The sequence below is a fragment of the Neoarthrinium moseri genome, assembly GCF_022829205.1.
Source record: "Neoarthrinium moseri strain CBS 164.80 chromosome Unknown scaffold36_Wmoseri_CBS_16480, whole genome shotgun sequence".
NCBI lineage: Eukaryota > Fungi > Ascomycota > Sordariomycetes > Amphisphaeriales > Apiosporaceae > Neoarthrinium > Neoarthrinium moseri.
The window spans coordinates 340054-353531 of record NW_026055150.1 but is presented as its reverse complement, the minus strand read 5'-3'; the positions used below and the strand labels follow the sequence as shown (position 1 = coordinate 353531).

Sequence of the window (13478 nt, the reverse complement as noted above, 5' to 3'; positions counted from 1 at the left end):
ACTTTATTCAACATATTTAGGTTTATTGCTGTGTGTGAGGCCGTGCCACTTTAGTGATCCTATTGAGAATGCATTTGCGCAACTGTACACATCGGTATTTGCTCGTCCCGCGCTGGTTAGACAGTGTGTCGGAGCCATCAAGACCAGAACACTACGGCGCTACATGGCTAGTAGAGCAAGTGCCAGGCGACCCATCTCCTCGGAACCGTGAAATGGATAAAAAGGGGGCATTCAAGGCTCGCATGCCTGCACTTGAGTGACTGGGTCATGGCGCTGTCTCGAGGAACACGCAGAACCTCAGAAACGCAAGAGTACAATTCAAGGCTCACGTGCAAGAACCTACATGGTGCCCTTCCGTTTGCATGGATGCACCCTTGGATCAACACGGCTTGGTATGTGGTGGTGGCGGCGTTGTGTATTGATGACTTGTTAGCAGTTGCCCGTAGTGCACTTCTGGGGCTCAGGTTATCAACGTGCCTTGGAGAGATGATATGAAACGGTTATAGCAGGAGATTAAGGAAACGCTACCGTTGAGTTAGTCGATGTAATTTTGACTTCAAGATCGAGATGCGATGGATTCGACTTGCACAGTGGGTGCTATGTGAAAACGCAACCAGAAACTGGCGGCATGACGGATGAAGGAGAGTGCCAAGATCTCCAGAGAGTGGGAAACGTGTCTAGTGCAGTGCAGTGGAAGAGCAACAGATCAATGTACATGGGTTCTTGGTTTAACGTGGTGGGATGTTCTATATATAGCACAGTATGCGCACCGTGTGGTGTCTTATTGATTACTGTGCTTATCGGAGCTCCCTTTGATTACCCACCATCACAACCAACTTGAGATGGCTTGGAGGATCGCACGACAGCATTCCAAGCGGGCTTCTTGCAGGACGCTTTGGACTCATTGTTATTTGCTTTCCCACCAGCCGCCACGTCAGGACTCCTGAGGAAGGCTGGTGCCCAAAGGCAACTGCGAAGCTCCAGCCCTCAGACTTTTCTGCGAAATCTACCACATTGTCAGACTGGGATCCAACTCTCAAGGAGGCAACCACTACGAGGACTGCCGCGACAGACGGCAATATCGTCAACATGGCTACAGAAGATGCGCGCTACCGGACCTCGTCGCAGTTCCGACTGTGGTCCTTCACACCAGCCCATCTCTCATCGCTGCGCGCGGAAAACAACCATCTTGCCAAGGCCGCGATCTCGGCGCGCCTGCAGTCCTCTGTACCGCCCGTCGACCATCTTCCCGAATTCCTCACGTCCGAAGAGGAGCTTTCCCTGCTCAACTTTTACACTGTCGAGCTTCTGCGAGCTGCCGCCTTCCTTGAGCTTCCGACCGACATCCGTGCGACGGCCGCCGTCTTCCTCCGCCGCTTCTACATTACCAATAGCATCATGACATACCCCCCAACCGAGCTGCTCAAGACTTGTCTGTTCTTTGGGTGCAAGTCCGAGGGTTACTTTATGCGACTCTCCAAGTTTGCCGAGAAATTCCCCAACACGAGCGGCGAGGTCGTTCTTGCAGCCGAATACGTCTTGTGCCAGGGCATACGGTTCGCTTTCGACGTACGGCATCCTTTCCGAGCACTCGAAGGCGCCATCATGGAGCTGCGCAGGCTGGGAGACTTTGACGCCAAGAGAGTGGACCGCGCCCACGGCAGGACTCGGGAGATACTCAAGTTCAGCCCGCTCGTCACGGACGCCTACTTCCACTACACCCCGAGCCAGATTATGTTAGCCGCTCTGTCCATGGCGGATGAGGGCTTGGTGCAGCGCATGCTGAGAGACGCATTCGCTGGACAGGGTGAAGCTGAGAAGGAAAATGTCTGGTCTGTCATCCAGTCTGCTCGCGAGCTGCTGGAGAGAGAACCGCCGGAGAGAATGACGGAATACTGGGGAAGCGTACGTATCTTCTGATGTAATATGAGCTCGGACGTCATGGGCTGACAGTACACAGCAAGAGACAAACAGGTCCATGAAACCTCTGATCAAGAAACTCAAGAAGTGCCGCGATCCTGACCGCGTCGACCTGGTGGCCCTGCAGAAAGCCCGCCGCCAACAAGCAGAGCAGAAGAAACCAAAACCCACACTCAAGGACGACACTGCCATCTTCGGGGGGGCCGTCGATGACCGCGAAGCGAAGAGAAGGAAGACAGCCGCCAACGGAGATGACCCATTCGGGCCTTCATTGGGTTGAGAGTAGCATATCTGACGCCACAAAGCCGACCACTGCCGACGATGAGATACGGTGAGTTTTCGCTTATGCTTACACTGGACTTGATCGTGATCAGAAGGGTTGCGAGCGAATGCAGCACCAGCGTCAACTGCTATATGCAGCTGGAGTGTGTTGGCGTGGTCCGTCCAGTGAGGTTATGCTAGAGGTGGCTATGCTCTAGCAGCGCAAACTAGGGTCCAACCTGCTCCGGTCATTGCTGAATGCCCACCCTCTTCAAAGACAAGGGTGGCTAGATCATCTGGATCTTCTAGGTTCATTAATAGTCTGAGATTGGCGACTGTATGGACACTACTAGAAGTTATTCAGCGTCAGAATTCTTAGACCCTTGGTTCCATTGCAAATGAGTGCAGGATCCAAGTTGCAACTTACTTGCATCCGGTCACTCACTTGGCATTGGGACTGTTCAAACGCGTAGCCTCGGGCGGGTCTGCCTTGATAGATACCAATTGTTTTGATAGAATTTAGTGATTGGAAATTCACTGATGATACAATGCAATACAACACATTGCAGCACACGCTGTTCACGATCGCTCGTGCGCGTTTGATACCTACATGTTCTGCCCATGCGAAAACGCTGTGCTCGTCTAGCAAACACGCCCCATCGGTCTATAGAATAAGATATGTTTGGTTGTTGATGCGTAACTATGCTTTATAACAGCCTGCATACTTGCGCAAACACACTTCACGAGACTGGGCACGCTATACTGCCCATGATCAGGTCAGCCACCTAGATATCATAGGCTATCCAACGAAACTCAAACTGAAGGATGATCGAAGCCTAATACTGTCGTCCAACCACGGTGATCCTGCTCATGTTCAAATACCCCATTTGACAGTCAGTCCTGGATACTTTTGTCTCGAAAACTTACAGCCAATGAGAGCGACCTGGCTCCTGTGAGTGGTATTTGTCGTGGCCGGAGATGTTTCGAAATCCAAAAGCCCGTCATTTCTGTGTGCAGTCACCTTGTCGGTAATCCAAGGCTCGGCATTTGATAGTCAGTCGGCAGATCCGCAGCCGAATTCTTGGTCAAAACTTGGTAGAATCAGGGAATTACTCATGCATAACTTCCGAATGACCAACAAATATGTCGATCTGCTTTAGTTGCATGCAACCAGTCAGCCATTGAAGGGTTGACAGACACACCAGGAGATGAAACGACCCAGCATCAGCCCCCGCATTCATTCAGGGGGGCTTTCCCCAGACTTCCCCGCAGCCAACCTGTCGTAGATCCGCTCTCTCCCCCTTGCCGCAAGAGACATGCTTCAGGGATGCAACCTTGACAGCTGGAGGGCCATTTCGTGGGCCACAGGGTGCTGATGGAACAACGTCATCCCATCACGGGTTCAAGAGACCCCTGATGTGCGCTCTGAGGGATGCAAGAGTACTGCGGTTTCCGCAACTTTCTAATAACTCCTTTACTTCGGTCGACCAAGGTTCAAGACGATTCCCATGGTTGATGCATCTCTTGCAACTTATAAGCTACCATGTGGGCTTCAGTATTCAGGTCGGCATCTTTAGCGGCACTCTGCTCTGGGTTTCTTGGGTGCCAAGCCCTCCAAGGCTGGCCGAAACAGGGAACTATAGTTCAAGGCAATGCTGTGCAATTCGATCAAGCAACATGGCAACGCAATCTTGCCAAGCCTAACTCAACAGGCAGTTTTCCCGTTTCTGGCTTTGACATCTCAAAGAACTATTCAAGCCAAACAATAGATGGCTGGAGGCTATCCGTCAATGTGAGCAGCGGCATACCGGACTCAGAGACATTGAACCCAGGCAATGGGAGCGGCCAGGTGTTCACGGGCACCAGTATATTTCTGCAAGCGCCTAGAGATGTTGTCAACAATATCGACTCGGATCAGAGCACAACACTGGACACCCCGTGGAAGATCTGCGTTACGGTTGTTTCAAACGGACCGCAAGTAGATCCCTCAACGGCCGACAATGGGACCTGCAGCGGGTTCAGTTCTCAGTGTATATCGGATCTGCAGCAGGCCTTCGCAGATAAATTTGCGGAGAATCAAGACTGCTATAGGCTTCCACCTGACCCTGCAAGCTGTGGCAGCGCTTTTAATTCTGGGAATCTGACCACTCAACGTAAGCGATTTCCCAGATTATGTGACCTCGTTTCTGAACAACCAGGCAGAGTTTCCAATCAGTTACGCGAACGGAACGGAGATTTTCGCCACCGCATCTGACGCCCACGATTCCAGCAACACTACAGCCTATGATGCTGCAGTGAGAACAGAGTGGCCAGTGCTCGTCGTTTGGGGATGGAACATCCGGGCCCACGTTTCTGGTGATCAGAAGCCGACTGTGCAGTTGACGTGCATCAGAGCCAACGAAGCGGTGTCAGGGACCAACACATCGTCATCGCAGTCACTTCCTCGTGCCTCTCCAGTTATCGCAGTATCTGTCGCAATAGCCGTGGGTCTGATGCTCTTCTAGGTATCAGACGAGTAGTACCTGGTTTTAATGGTCTGGGGCCGGTTGACCGGTACGGAGAAGTTGCTGGTTGAAAGCGCTTAAAACTTTGAGGCTGCATGTCACTGTCACAAGCCGGCATGGCAAACTAGTGAGCTGGCATCGGAGAGACGCGCAATGTATCCATGACAGCGAGGATTTTTATACTAGACGCACTCTTTCTATGCTGTAACACCGGTTATCCCATTATGGAGTCGTGGATATTATGTCCTACTACGCTGGTCCATCTAACATGAGTCCAATGGACATCCAACCTGAGTACCATATACGCTACCGCCGACGCCACCGAGCTGAAGGGCAGCGCCGACAACTCCGCCCAAGCCCTCACCCGCAATCAAGCCCGCAGCAACAGCATAGCAATAGGTCTCGTAGCTGATGCGTTTCTTCTTCATCCACACACAACTGGCTACGGCCCCCATGAGTGTCGCGGTACTATAGACGGTCTGTGGGATGACGAAGGCGATACCAATGGCCATCCAGTTGGGCAGGTACTCACGGTACTTTTGTCTACCGCCAACGAGGAGTATGTGCTTCAATATCACTTGGACGATAGTAATGGCCCCCAATACGCAGGCGAAGATGCCGGACGACAGGGGGAGGTCGAGGTCGCCGGTGACTGCCTGAGCGACTGCCCGCCACGCTGAGACTGAAGGCGCGGAGAAAGCACAGGTCCGGTGCTCATCCAGACGGATAATGCACGGGTAGGCCGACATAAACAGTACAAAGACACCAGGGGCAAGAAACATTGCCACGACAGCACCAATTGCTTGGGCGTAGAATTGCTTCTTCGGCGGTGTTCTCAATAGAAAGCCAGTTCGGAAGTCCGAGGTCAGCTCCTGAGACATCTCAGCAGCACCCGATGCGATACTACCAGCAATGAGGTTCACGCTCTGAGCTTGTGGGATCGTCAGCCCCTGGCCGGACGTGATGCCGCCAAACACGAGCTGGCTGGCGTTGGCACTAGCCGTGAGTGGAGCAATGTCCGTAACGCCTGCGCCGTGGATCCCCAGGAAGGCAAAGATGACAGCGAATATCGACGCCAGTATGGCAAGCCCGGCGTTGACGCTGAATTGAGTCTCGGAAATGATGCAAGCGACAACAGTCATGGCCAAGGCGCCCCCTCCCCAGATCCACGCGGGGACCTGGTCTTCATCCTTGGCGGGATCCTCGCGGAAGATATTCTCGTCGAAGACTGCTTGTCGCTTTGGCTGGCTTTGAAGATATGTCCGGCTTCGGCCGCCCTTCTTCTTCATGAAATCGATCGCCTTGGTATTTTTCCAAGCATACTTCAAACCGTGGTAGAATATCCGCCAATGAACGAGGAGCTCTGCCAGTGAGTAACAGACGAGCACGGCAACCCCCGGCCAGAGGAACCAGTACCGTGGCGAAGGAACGTATCCGGCCTGGTCGACATCAGTCATGGATGCGAAAGTGACGTATGCGTGCCACCTCTCGCTTTCAGGGGCCAGATCCTGCCCGGCGCAGATGCCGTAGTGCACCAGGATTGGGCCGAGGATGCCCCAGGCGAACAAGGTGCCGCAGAAAAGAGACACGGCAGTGTTCATGCCAACAAGCATGCCGCTGCCGATGAACGCCGGTGTCCATTCGATCAGCCAACCCCAGTTCTCTACTTGGATCGCCGCGTTGTTGTAGTTTCCCCAGATGAAGAACCACGTAAACACGTGCCAGTCGTACAAGATACCGACTGCGTAGTAAGACACGACGCGCTGCGTGAAAGCAGCCAGAAACGTGTAGCCAAGTGCCTTGATCCGTTTCATCGCATCGGCGGCGTTGCTATGAGCTGCATGCATTGACTGGATGGTGACAGCCGCAGCAGTTGCTAATTCCACGTTAAAGAGTGTCAGGTAGGGGGGGTTGTATGTCCTTACGCGTGGGAAACACCAGCCTCAACTCACGTGCCATGTTCACAATAAAGAACTTTCGCAGTGGTATGGCAAGGCACAGTCCGAAGAATGAGCAAACAAGTGTCAGGGTGAGGATTTTTGGGAAATCGTCAATGGGATTCTCCGACATGAGGTCGAGCTGATACATGGCAGGGAGCGCTGCGGTAAACAATCCTCCCAACCCTCCAGCTCCAGCTGCCGTCGCTTGTATAATCGAGTTCTCCTTGGGACCGAATGGTCCTCCCAAGACCGCGACATTCGGAAAGATCTTGGTGAGCAGTTTGACGATACCGAACCCGAAGATGGCGCCAAACATGGAAGCACCAAACAGGAAGCCTGTCTTGAGGCCTATTTTCTCCAGTCAGATTAAAGTCCTGTAAATCGTAAAACACCAGAGCGGCCGTATCAATTCCCCTTTGCTTTGGAAGAACAGCGTGGTAGTCTTACCAAGGTAGATGTTGGACGCGTTTACGAGCGAACCCAGAACGATCCCAACTACTAGTGCTCGTATCGTCAACGGGTTCTGCTCTTCCGGCGCATCCTCTACAGGGGGCAGAGGTTGGTAAAGATCCACGACTCCTCGGATGACATTGTCAAACTTCTCGTCTTCGATGGGTAGCTCCAAGTCGGGGACATTTGCCACCGGGGCGACGTCCGGAGGCACCTCCTCGGGGTACCGGTGCGACGACATAGTAGAGGTGAGACAAAAAGAGAAAGTAGTCCCACGACTAGTCGGCATCTATGGGGGGCTGCGTAGTTTTAACACGCCGATCCCGAACGCAACTGTGCATGTACCAAGGCACCCCAGTCTGCCCAGAGTGCTGAGCTGCTGAGGACTCAGCTCCTTGCCTTGTTCGTCTGGGGTCCCCGCGCCCCGTCTAACAGTTGATGTTTGGCTGCGATACTCTGTGGTTAAGGCTAAGTAAATCGCATCACTGCGGACGTAGGCATTACATCTGATAGTCTATTGTGTATTACCGACAAGAGTTAAATGTGTTTAAACTATATTCGGACCACTGACCATTTTCAACTATGAAAATTTCCCTTTACCATACTATGACGAGCCTGTTTGGTGTACCTCCTCCAGTGCACTTGGTTCACAGGAAAAAGATGCCGAGATGGCAGCGTGTGGTCTGACAGCCCCACAAAACCGGAACTCGGCACGGCGGCCTCGCGGAACACGGCGCCTGACCCCCCTCGAGGCAACGTAGAGCCTTGGAGTGAGGTGGCAGTTCATGCCGCAATTACTTCCACGGCGAAATAGAGGCAAATGTCGAATGCAGAGTCCTTGAGTCTGCGCGTGCACCTCAACCAGATCTACGACGTACGGCGATACGCTTTCGCGATGTTGTGAAGCTCAGCCTACCGGCCGTTCGGCACATCCGTCACGACGGTGCTTGGCGCTATAGTATTCCGAGTGGGCCCTGGTCTTAACTCCGGCGTGGGAAGTCTACGGCTCACGGCATCGAGCCTGAGCGAAATCAGATCTTTAGGCCGCATTACGGCAATCAGATGAGGATAACCTAGGCAAAGGGCTGTGCTGGTCAAACCAGATGATGAACAGCGCTCGATTCGTTCCTTTTCCACAAATCTTGGCAGCAGTGGCTGTGGAAGGCTTTCTATGGGAACCGTACGAATGGGAACTCTATAGGGTGCCCCTTTTTCTTCATCCCACTTTAGATGTTACTAGTGGTATCAGCTTCACACGTTACACAAGGGCCTTCAATGGTTTGGAAATGATATAAAGTAAGTTTGCACCACTTCTAGTCACCCTTGTTCTGGACTTCTGCTCATGGAATATCCCAGCATAATTTCGAGCAATCGCCCTTGTCCTGGTTTCAAGCAAGGGCAACGCCTTTCCAGAACTATACCGTCTGTACCTTGCGAGCCTGTTCAAATGCTGCCTGCAAGTCTTATCTTTGCCCCTGAATTGTGTTGGTTCGGACGAATCTATAAATTTGCGTCTACTAATACATCAGCGTTTAGAGCATTCAAGAGTCAAGTGAGAACCACCTCAACAGTACACTTCTGCGATGTTCATCTGAAGCTATGCCGGTCTTTCTCAATACTGCCGACGGGGATAATCTGACCGTGGTAAAGGTTGGTTTAACCTGGTAGCGAAGAAAGAGTCTCCCTTTGCCCACGATTACAACATCCAAAAAAGCCGCTTCTTCTCATGGTTGATCGACATTTTGTCTTCCTGCTCTCGCCAGAAGCTCTTCTTGAACATCTTCGCGGCCAATCTGTGGGATTTCTCTTCAGGTTGGTACTATGCAGTCCCAAGACCGGGTATGGGCGGCAAATGTTCAGGCTGGTGACGCCGCTAAGGTAGATGCCTGTTTTACGTTATATTTGAATCATCAAAGAGGGCGAACAGGAATGTGATCGATGGTTCGCATCCTTCTAGGGCGAATCAAAACTCTGCTACTGGCCACAACACCAGACCACGAGGACAATAATGGTGCAAGTACTCCTAACCTTCCGATTAGTTATGGCTTATTGGCTACACAGAGACACCGCAGGGTCCACGGGCGGCAAGACGACAGGTCTTCAAGCCGGGGCAGATGGGATGAGCGTAGCCAGCGGCTGACGCAAAACGATATCGAGCCACGGACGTTGTGGCTTCCGTCAATTTGAGGGTCGTGGGTATATTCGTCAATCATATAACAGCTACATACCCTTTTTCTGCGTCACTAATGATTTGGCCCGTATCGGTGCGGCGTAGCCCCTATTTCGTGTTTTCAAAAATGTGCGTGATTGGTGCGGGGTATCTGCGGATGAAACCGCCCTATTTAAGAAGCACCATGCTGAGAATGTCATACACACACTCCTTTACTTGCATGCCATCTTTTGATGCTGAGATTTTAGACTCAAACTTTCGTTGTCGGGTTCCATTTGAGTCGTTACCTCCTTTTTGAGGAAATCTAGCGGGGTTCACACTTGGAAGCCATGGCATCCTCTCACCCCCTTTCCGCTACCTCCCTGTTTTGCCTGAAAGGATGGGTAGCCGTCGGTGAGTGAGATTGGCATTGTCGCTTCTGAATAAACCTGAAAACTGACTTGTGGGTTTCTAGTGACGGGCGGCGGAACAGGCATCGGACTAAGTGAGTGAATCGCAGACGCCTGACCGAAGAGGGGCTGGTCTCATCATCTCCGCAGTGATCACGCAAGCACTTGCTTCTAATGGAGCCAAGGTGTATATAACCGGCCGCCGTACCGATGTGCTCGAGACCACCGCGCGTGTTCATGGTACTGCCGAGAGGCTTGGTTCCGGTGGTGGTGCTATAGTGCCGTTGGCAATGGATGTGACGTCCAAGGAAAGTATCACAAACGCGGTGGAAAGGATTTCCCAGCAGGAGAGCCACATCAACGTGTACGTACGATGTTATATCCCGATTGAGTATACCATGTTGAGTTGATGCTATGTAGTCTGGTCAACAATGCTGGAGTCTGGGCAGGACGACCAAGCGCAAAGCCTCAGGATGGTCCTGAGGCTTACGGCAAGGCAATGTTTGACGAAGGCATAGAGGACGGTTGGCAGAGGGGTAAGCAGTCAGTCATCTACTGGCTTCCATGTCTAACGAGACTCAGCATTCCTCACAAACAGCACCGCTCCGTACCTGGTCACAGCAGCATTTGTTCCATTGCTTGCCAAGGCCCAAAAAAGCACAACAGGCAAAGCCGGAAGCGTGATCAACATTTCTTCCAGTTCGGGAATGATCACCCTGTGAGTCAACCCCCACTCTACATGAGCTCTGAATACTAATGCCGGTCGTAGAAGCCAGAACAGCCAGTATTCGTATAATGTAGTAATATCATACCCGCTCCCGCTTTTCCGTCATACTAACCTCTATCAAGGTCAGCAAGGCCGCGTTGAATCACCTCACGAGACAAATGGCCTATGAACTCAGGAACGAAAACATAAACATACGTGTCAATGCCATTGCTCCTGGTAAGCAAGTTGACTCGTACTGGCTCTCTTCCGACTGCTAATGGGTCATTCGATAGGATACTTCCCAAGCGAGATGACCGCCGGGCCTTCGGACGATAACAATCAAAATACATACGAACAAGAAGGGTTTCGCCAGTTTATGCAGAGCATGGGTGCCAAAGTCACCCGCATGGGGTCAGCTGAGGAGCTTGCCAGTGTAAGCCTACAAGAGGCGCCTATCCCATGAGGACCCAACTAACACGATACCAGGTTGTACTGACACTTGCCACCAATGATTATATTACCGGAGCTATCATACCAGTTGACGGTGGATTTACTCTATAGAATTGTGCGTGATCATTTGTTTGTGTGGAAGGGGTTCGACTACCATGGAAGATTTCATCTGTTCTATCAATTTAGCTCACTCGTTCCAGAACCTAGAAAACCGCACTCATAGAAGGCATGTAACCGATATTTATAGCCATTTGTTACACGCTCTGTCCTTCAGCCATCGCAAGTCCGTATCTATAAGAAAAGTTTATAAATTAGCCTTCCATAAACGGCTGGCGGACTCTGATCATAGACGAATATGAGGCGTTGGCCGAGGAAAGCTCCTGTTCCAGCATTCGGAGCAAGAGTTATGTCCCGTTCCTTACTTTAGAAGTCTCAAGCCCAATCTCCTTTGCGAGGGGAGCATTGGATTCTACAGATGGCATCACCCTGTACACTCGAGGGTGGTCCCGCTGATCTTAGAGCTTGTTGAGATGAAATCCCGTACCCGCGCCCTTCTTCATGGCATCTATTGATCTAGTTGCTACTATCTATGGTAATAGAGAACTTTGAGAGTCGCTTCCGTAGGGCTACATAAATTGCCCTAAGAGCGCTCCCCAGCAACCCGCGCTCGTCGTTCTCCGTGGTGTTCAATTCACTTGCCATGTGTCTTTTCTGATGTGAGACCGGCGGCCTCTAGCGATGTGTCGAAGGCCTTTAGCGTTTTTGATCTCTCATTCTAGCCAGATATTTCAGCTTACATAAATTTACAGTCACCATTTTAGCAGCTTTATAGGTGTCAATTGCCGGTTGGTCATCAGGTGAATCTACTGGAGAGGATTAATACAACTTTTGTCTGGCTCGGCTGTCTCATCCACAAGCTTCAGCTGAATGGAAGAGCAAAGTGACAAACCTGCCCCTGTACGTAATCTAAAAGTAACAGTGTTGTCTTGAATGTTGCCGGAGTATGCTTACCGACTTGAACTTCGAAGAATGTGACAACATGAGAACAGTGGTACCTTGGCAACACGAGCTGTCTAGCCCGACGCTCAATCTCTCCCAATCAACTTACCTTAGACCTAATAAATCGCTCAATCTGTCAAGATATCTGTCTATTCGTTGGGAACGATATCAAAGTCTTGTTTTCAGTTTTGTGGCTGCACGGAATGGATCATATGACATAATGTTTGTCAGGTAAATCCCTCATGTCTCATCTTGCCCGTTGGCAGAGGTAATCTACAGGCGCTGGAGACTAGCCAAGTCTCCTACATTCCAAGACCTGCATCAGACATCAAACGTGCCAGCCACTGGAAAAGTTGCTATAAGAGCTCAAACGCGGCCTCCATTATCAATGCTCGGTGCCGCCACAGTTTGTATAGTTGGGAAGACTGGAGCAAGATGCTTTCTCTACTGTATACTCTCGCATTGGCGACACTTTCTTTCTGCGTGCCGTTGGAAGAGCACCATGTTGATGATCGTGCGCTGCAAGAACGTGCTGTCTGCATTGGCCTGTCACAGGTGACTGACACGGTAGGAACCTACGCACCGAGTCTTTTTGGAACGTTCCGATGCTGACTTGCAAGTTTGACGCCGCCAACGTGATTCCTCTCCTCCCAAACTTGAACGGCGTCTTGGGCCCTGTCCCCACTGGAATATACTTGACATATACGAACATGGCCTACGCGAACATTGGCACTCTGTCGAATGCTCAACCCCCTAGCCTGCCCAATGACATTTACGTCGCACCGAGCACTAACAATGGCATCCTGACCCCAACCTTCAATAATGCCAATGCTTTCAAACTGAACAAATTTCGCTACGCTTGCATCGCTCAGTCCCTGCTGACAGCGGTCGAGCTCCCTGTCAGCTGTACATTCCAATTTACTTGCAACGTCTACGGGTCTTCCCAAATCTACACACAAGTATTTTCGTTTACCCCAGACACGTTGTTGTCGACCACTTTCAATACGGGAACATTCGGCCCCGAATTCAGCTCATTGTCCCAATGCAGCATCAATGTCCTGACCGGGAGCCTTGGGGGCTTGCTCGACTTTCTTCTGACCCCCATCACGATTCTAGCTATCGATGACATCGAAGTTCGGGGCCAAGCATGCTTCCAACCCTTGGGGCAGAGGGCAGGAGGAGTAACGTATCGGATCGGCGATAAGGCTGGACTGGATAAGTAGCCACCAACCTGCCGACATTCGTTGCATGCCGAGTTTTCAGAAAGTGGTAGCCACGGTTTAGTTATGTAGTCTCACTGCAGAGATTGGAATAGAATCCTGTGTTCTGACCAGTGAACAACCATAGCCGTAACCTGAGACGATTCGGGTAACACTTGATCCAGACTAAACTTCGACTTGCTTGCCGCGCTTAGCAGTGCAGGTTGTCCTGAGTGCAACATACTTTTTATCACCAGGACTGGTTCACGCAATTGTTGCTTGAGACACCGTGCCATCTATTTTTGCGTCAATTTACAGCATATAAGATAGGACTTTCATATAACCAAGTTGGTAATTAAAGGGGTATATAGAGTGTTGTCAAGGCGTCTAATCCAACGAGATGACCCAGCAATCATATCTCTTTTCAAGGCTTGACCATGCAAGTCTGCGCGCTTCCACCGGGTGGTTCTTTAAACGAAACAGTTTCAAG

The 13478-nt window shown here is 51.3% G+C and overlaps 5 protein-coding genes across 5 annotated transcripts; 4 read left to right on the top strand and 1 right to left on the bottom strand.

The window, feature by feature from the left end:
• Positions 1-1089: 1089 nt before the first annotated feature.
• Positions 1090-2200, top strand: JN550_008596 (uncharacterized protein; the record flags this gene model as incomplete). The annotated part of the gene is made up of 2 exons (XM_049320575.1): positions 1090-1905; positions 1961-2200. 2 exons carry the CDS (start codon positions 1090-1092, stop codon positions 2198-2200), a joined length of 1056 nt encoding a protein of 351 aa, XP_049169528.1.
• Positions 2201-3724: 1524 nt separating this feature from the next.
• Positions 3725-4685, top strand: JN550_008595 (uncharacterized protein; the record flags this gene model as incomplete). The annotated part of the gene is made up of 2 exons (XM_049320574.1): positions 3725-4334; positions 4384-4685. The coding sequence occupies 2 exons, from the start codon at positions 3725-3727 to the stop codon at positions 4683-4685; spliced, it is 912 nt and encodes a 303-aa protein (XP_049169527.1).
• Positions 4686-4948: 263 nt separating this feature from the next.
• JN550_008594 (uncharacterized protein) lies at positions 4949-7316 on the bottom strand (the record flags this gene model as incomplete). The annotated part of the gene is made up of 3 exons (XM_049320572.1): positions 4949-6561; positions 6638-6973; positions 7073-7316. The coding sequence occupies 3 exons, from the start codon at positions 7314-7316 to the stop codon at positions 4949-4951; spliced, it is 2193 nt and encodes a 730-aa protein (XP_049169526.1).
• Positions 7317-9574: 2258 nt separating this feature from the next.
• JN550_008593 (uncharacterized protein) lies at positions 9575-10901 on the top strand (the record flags this gene model as incomplete). Its single annotated transcript, XM_049320571.1, has 9 exons — positions 9575-9638; positions 9700-9729; positions 9785-9998; positions 10055-10170; positions 10217-10352; positions 10404-10431; positions 10484-10577; positions 10634-10773; positions 10827-10901. The coding sequence occupies 9 exons, from the start codon at positions 9575-9577 to the stop codon at positions 10899-10901; spliced, it is 897 nt and encodes a 298-aa protein (XP_049169525.1).
• A 1323-nt stretch (positions 10902-12224) lies between these two features.
• Positions 12225-13012, top strand: JN550_008592 (uncharacterized protein; the record flags this gene model as incomplete). Its single annotated transcript, XM_049320570.1, has 2 exons — positions 12225-12356; positions 12410-13012. The coding sequence occupies 2 exons, from the start codon at positions 12225-12227 to the stop codon at positions 13010-13012; spliced, it is 735 nt and encodes a 244-aa protein (XP_049169524.1).
• Positions 13013-13478: the final 466 nt, after the last annotated feature.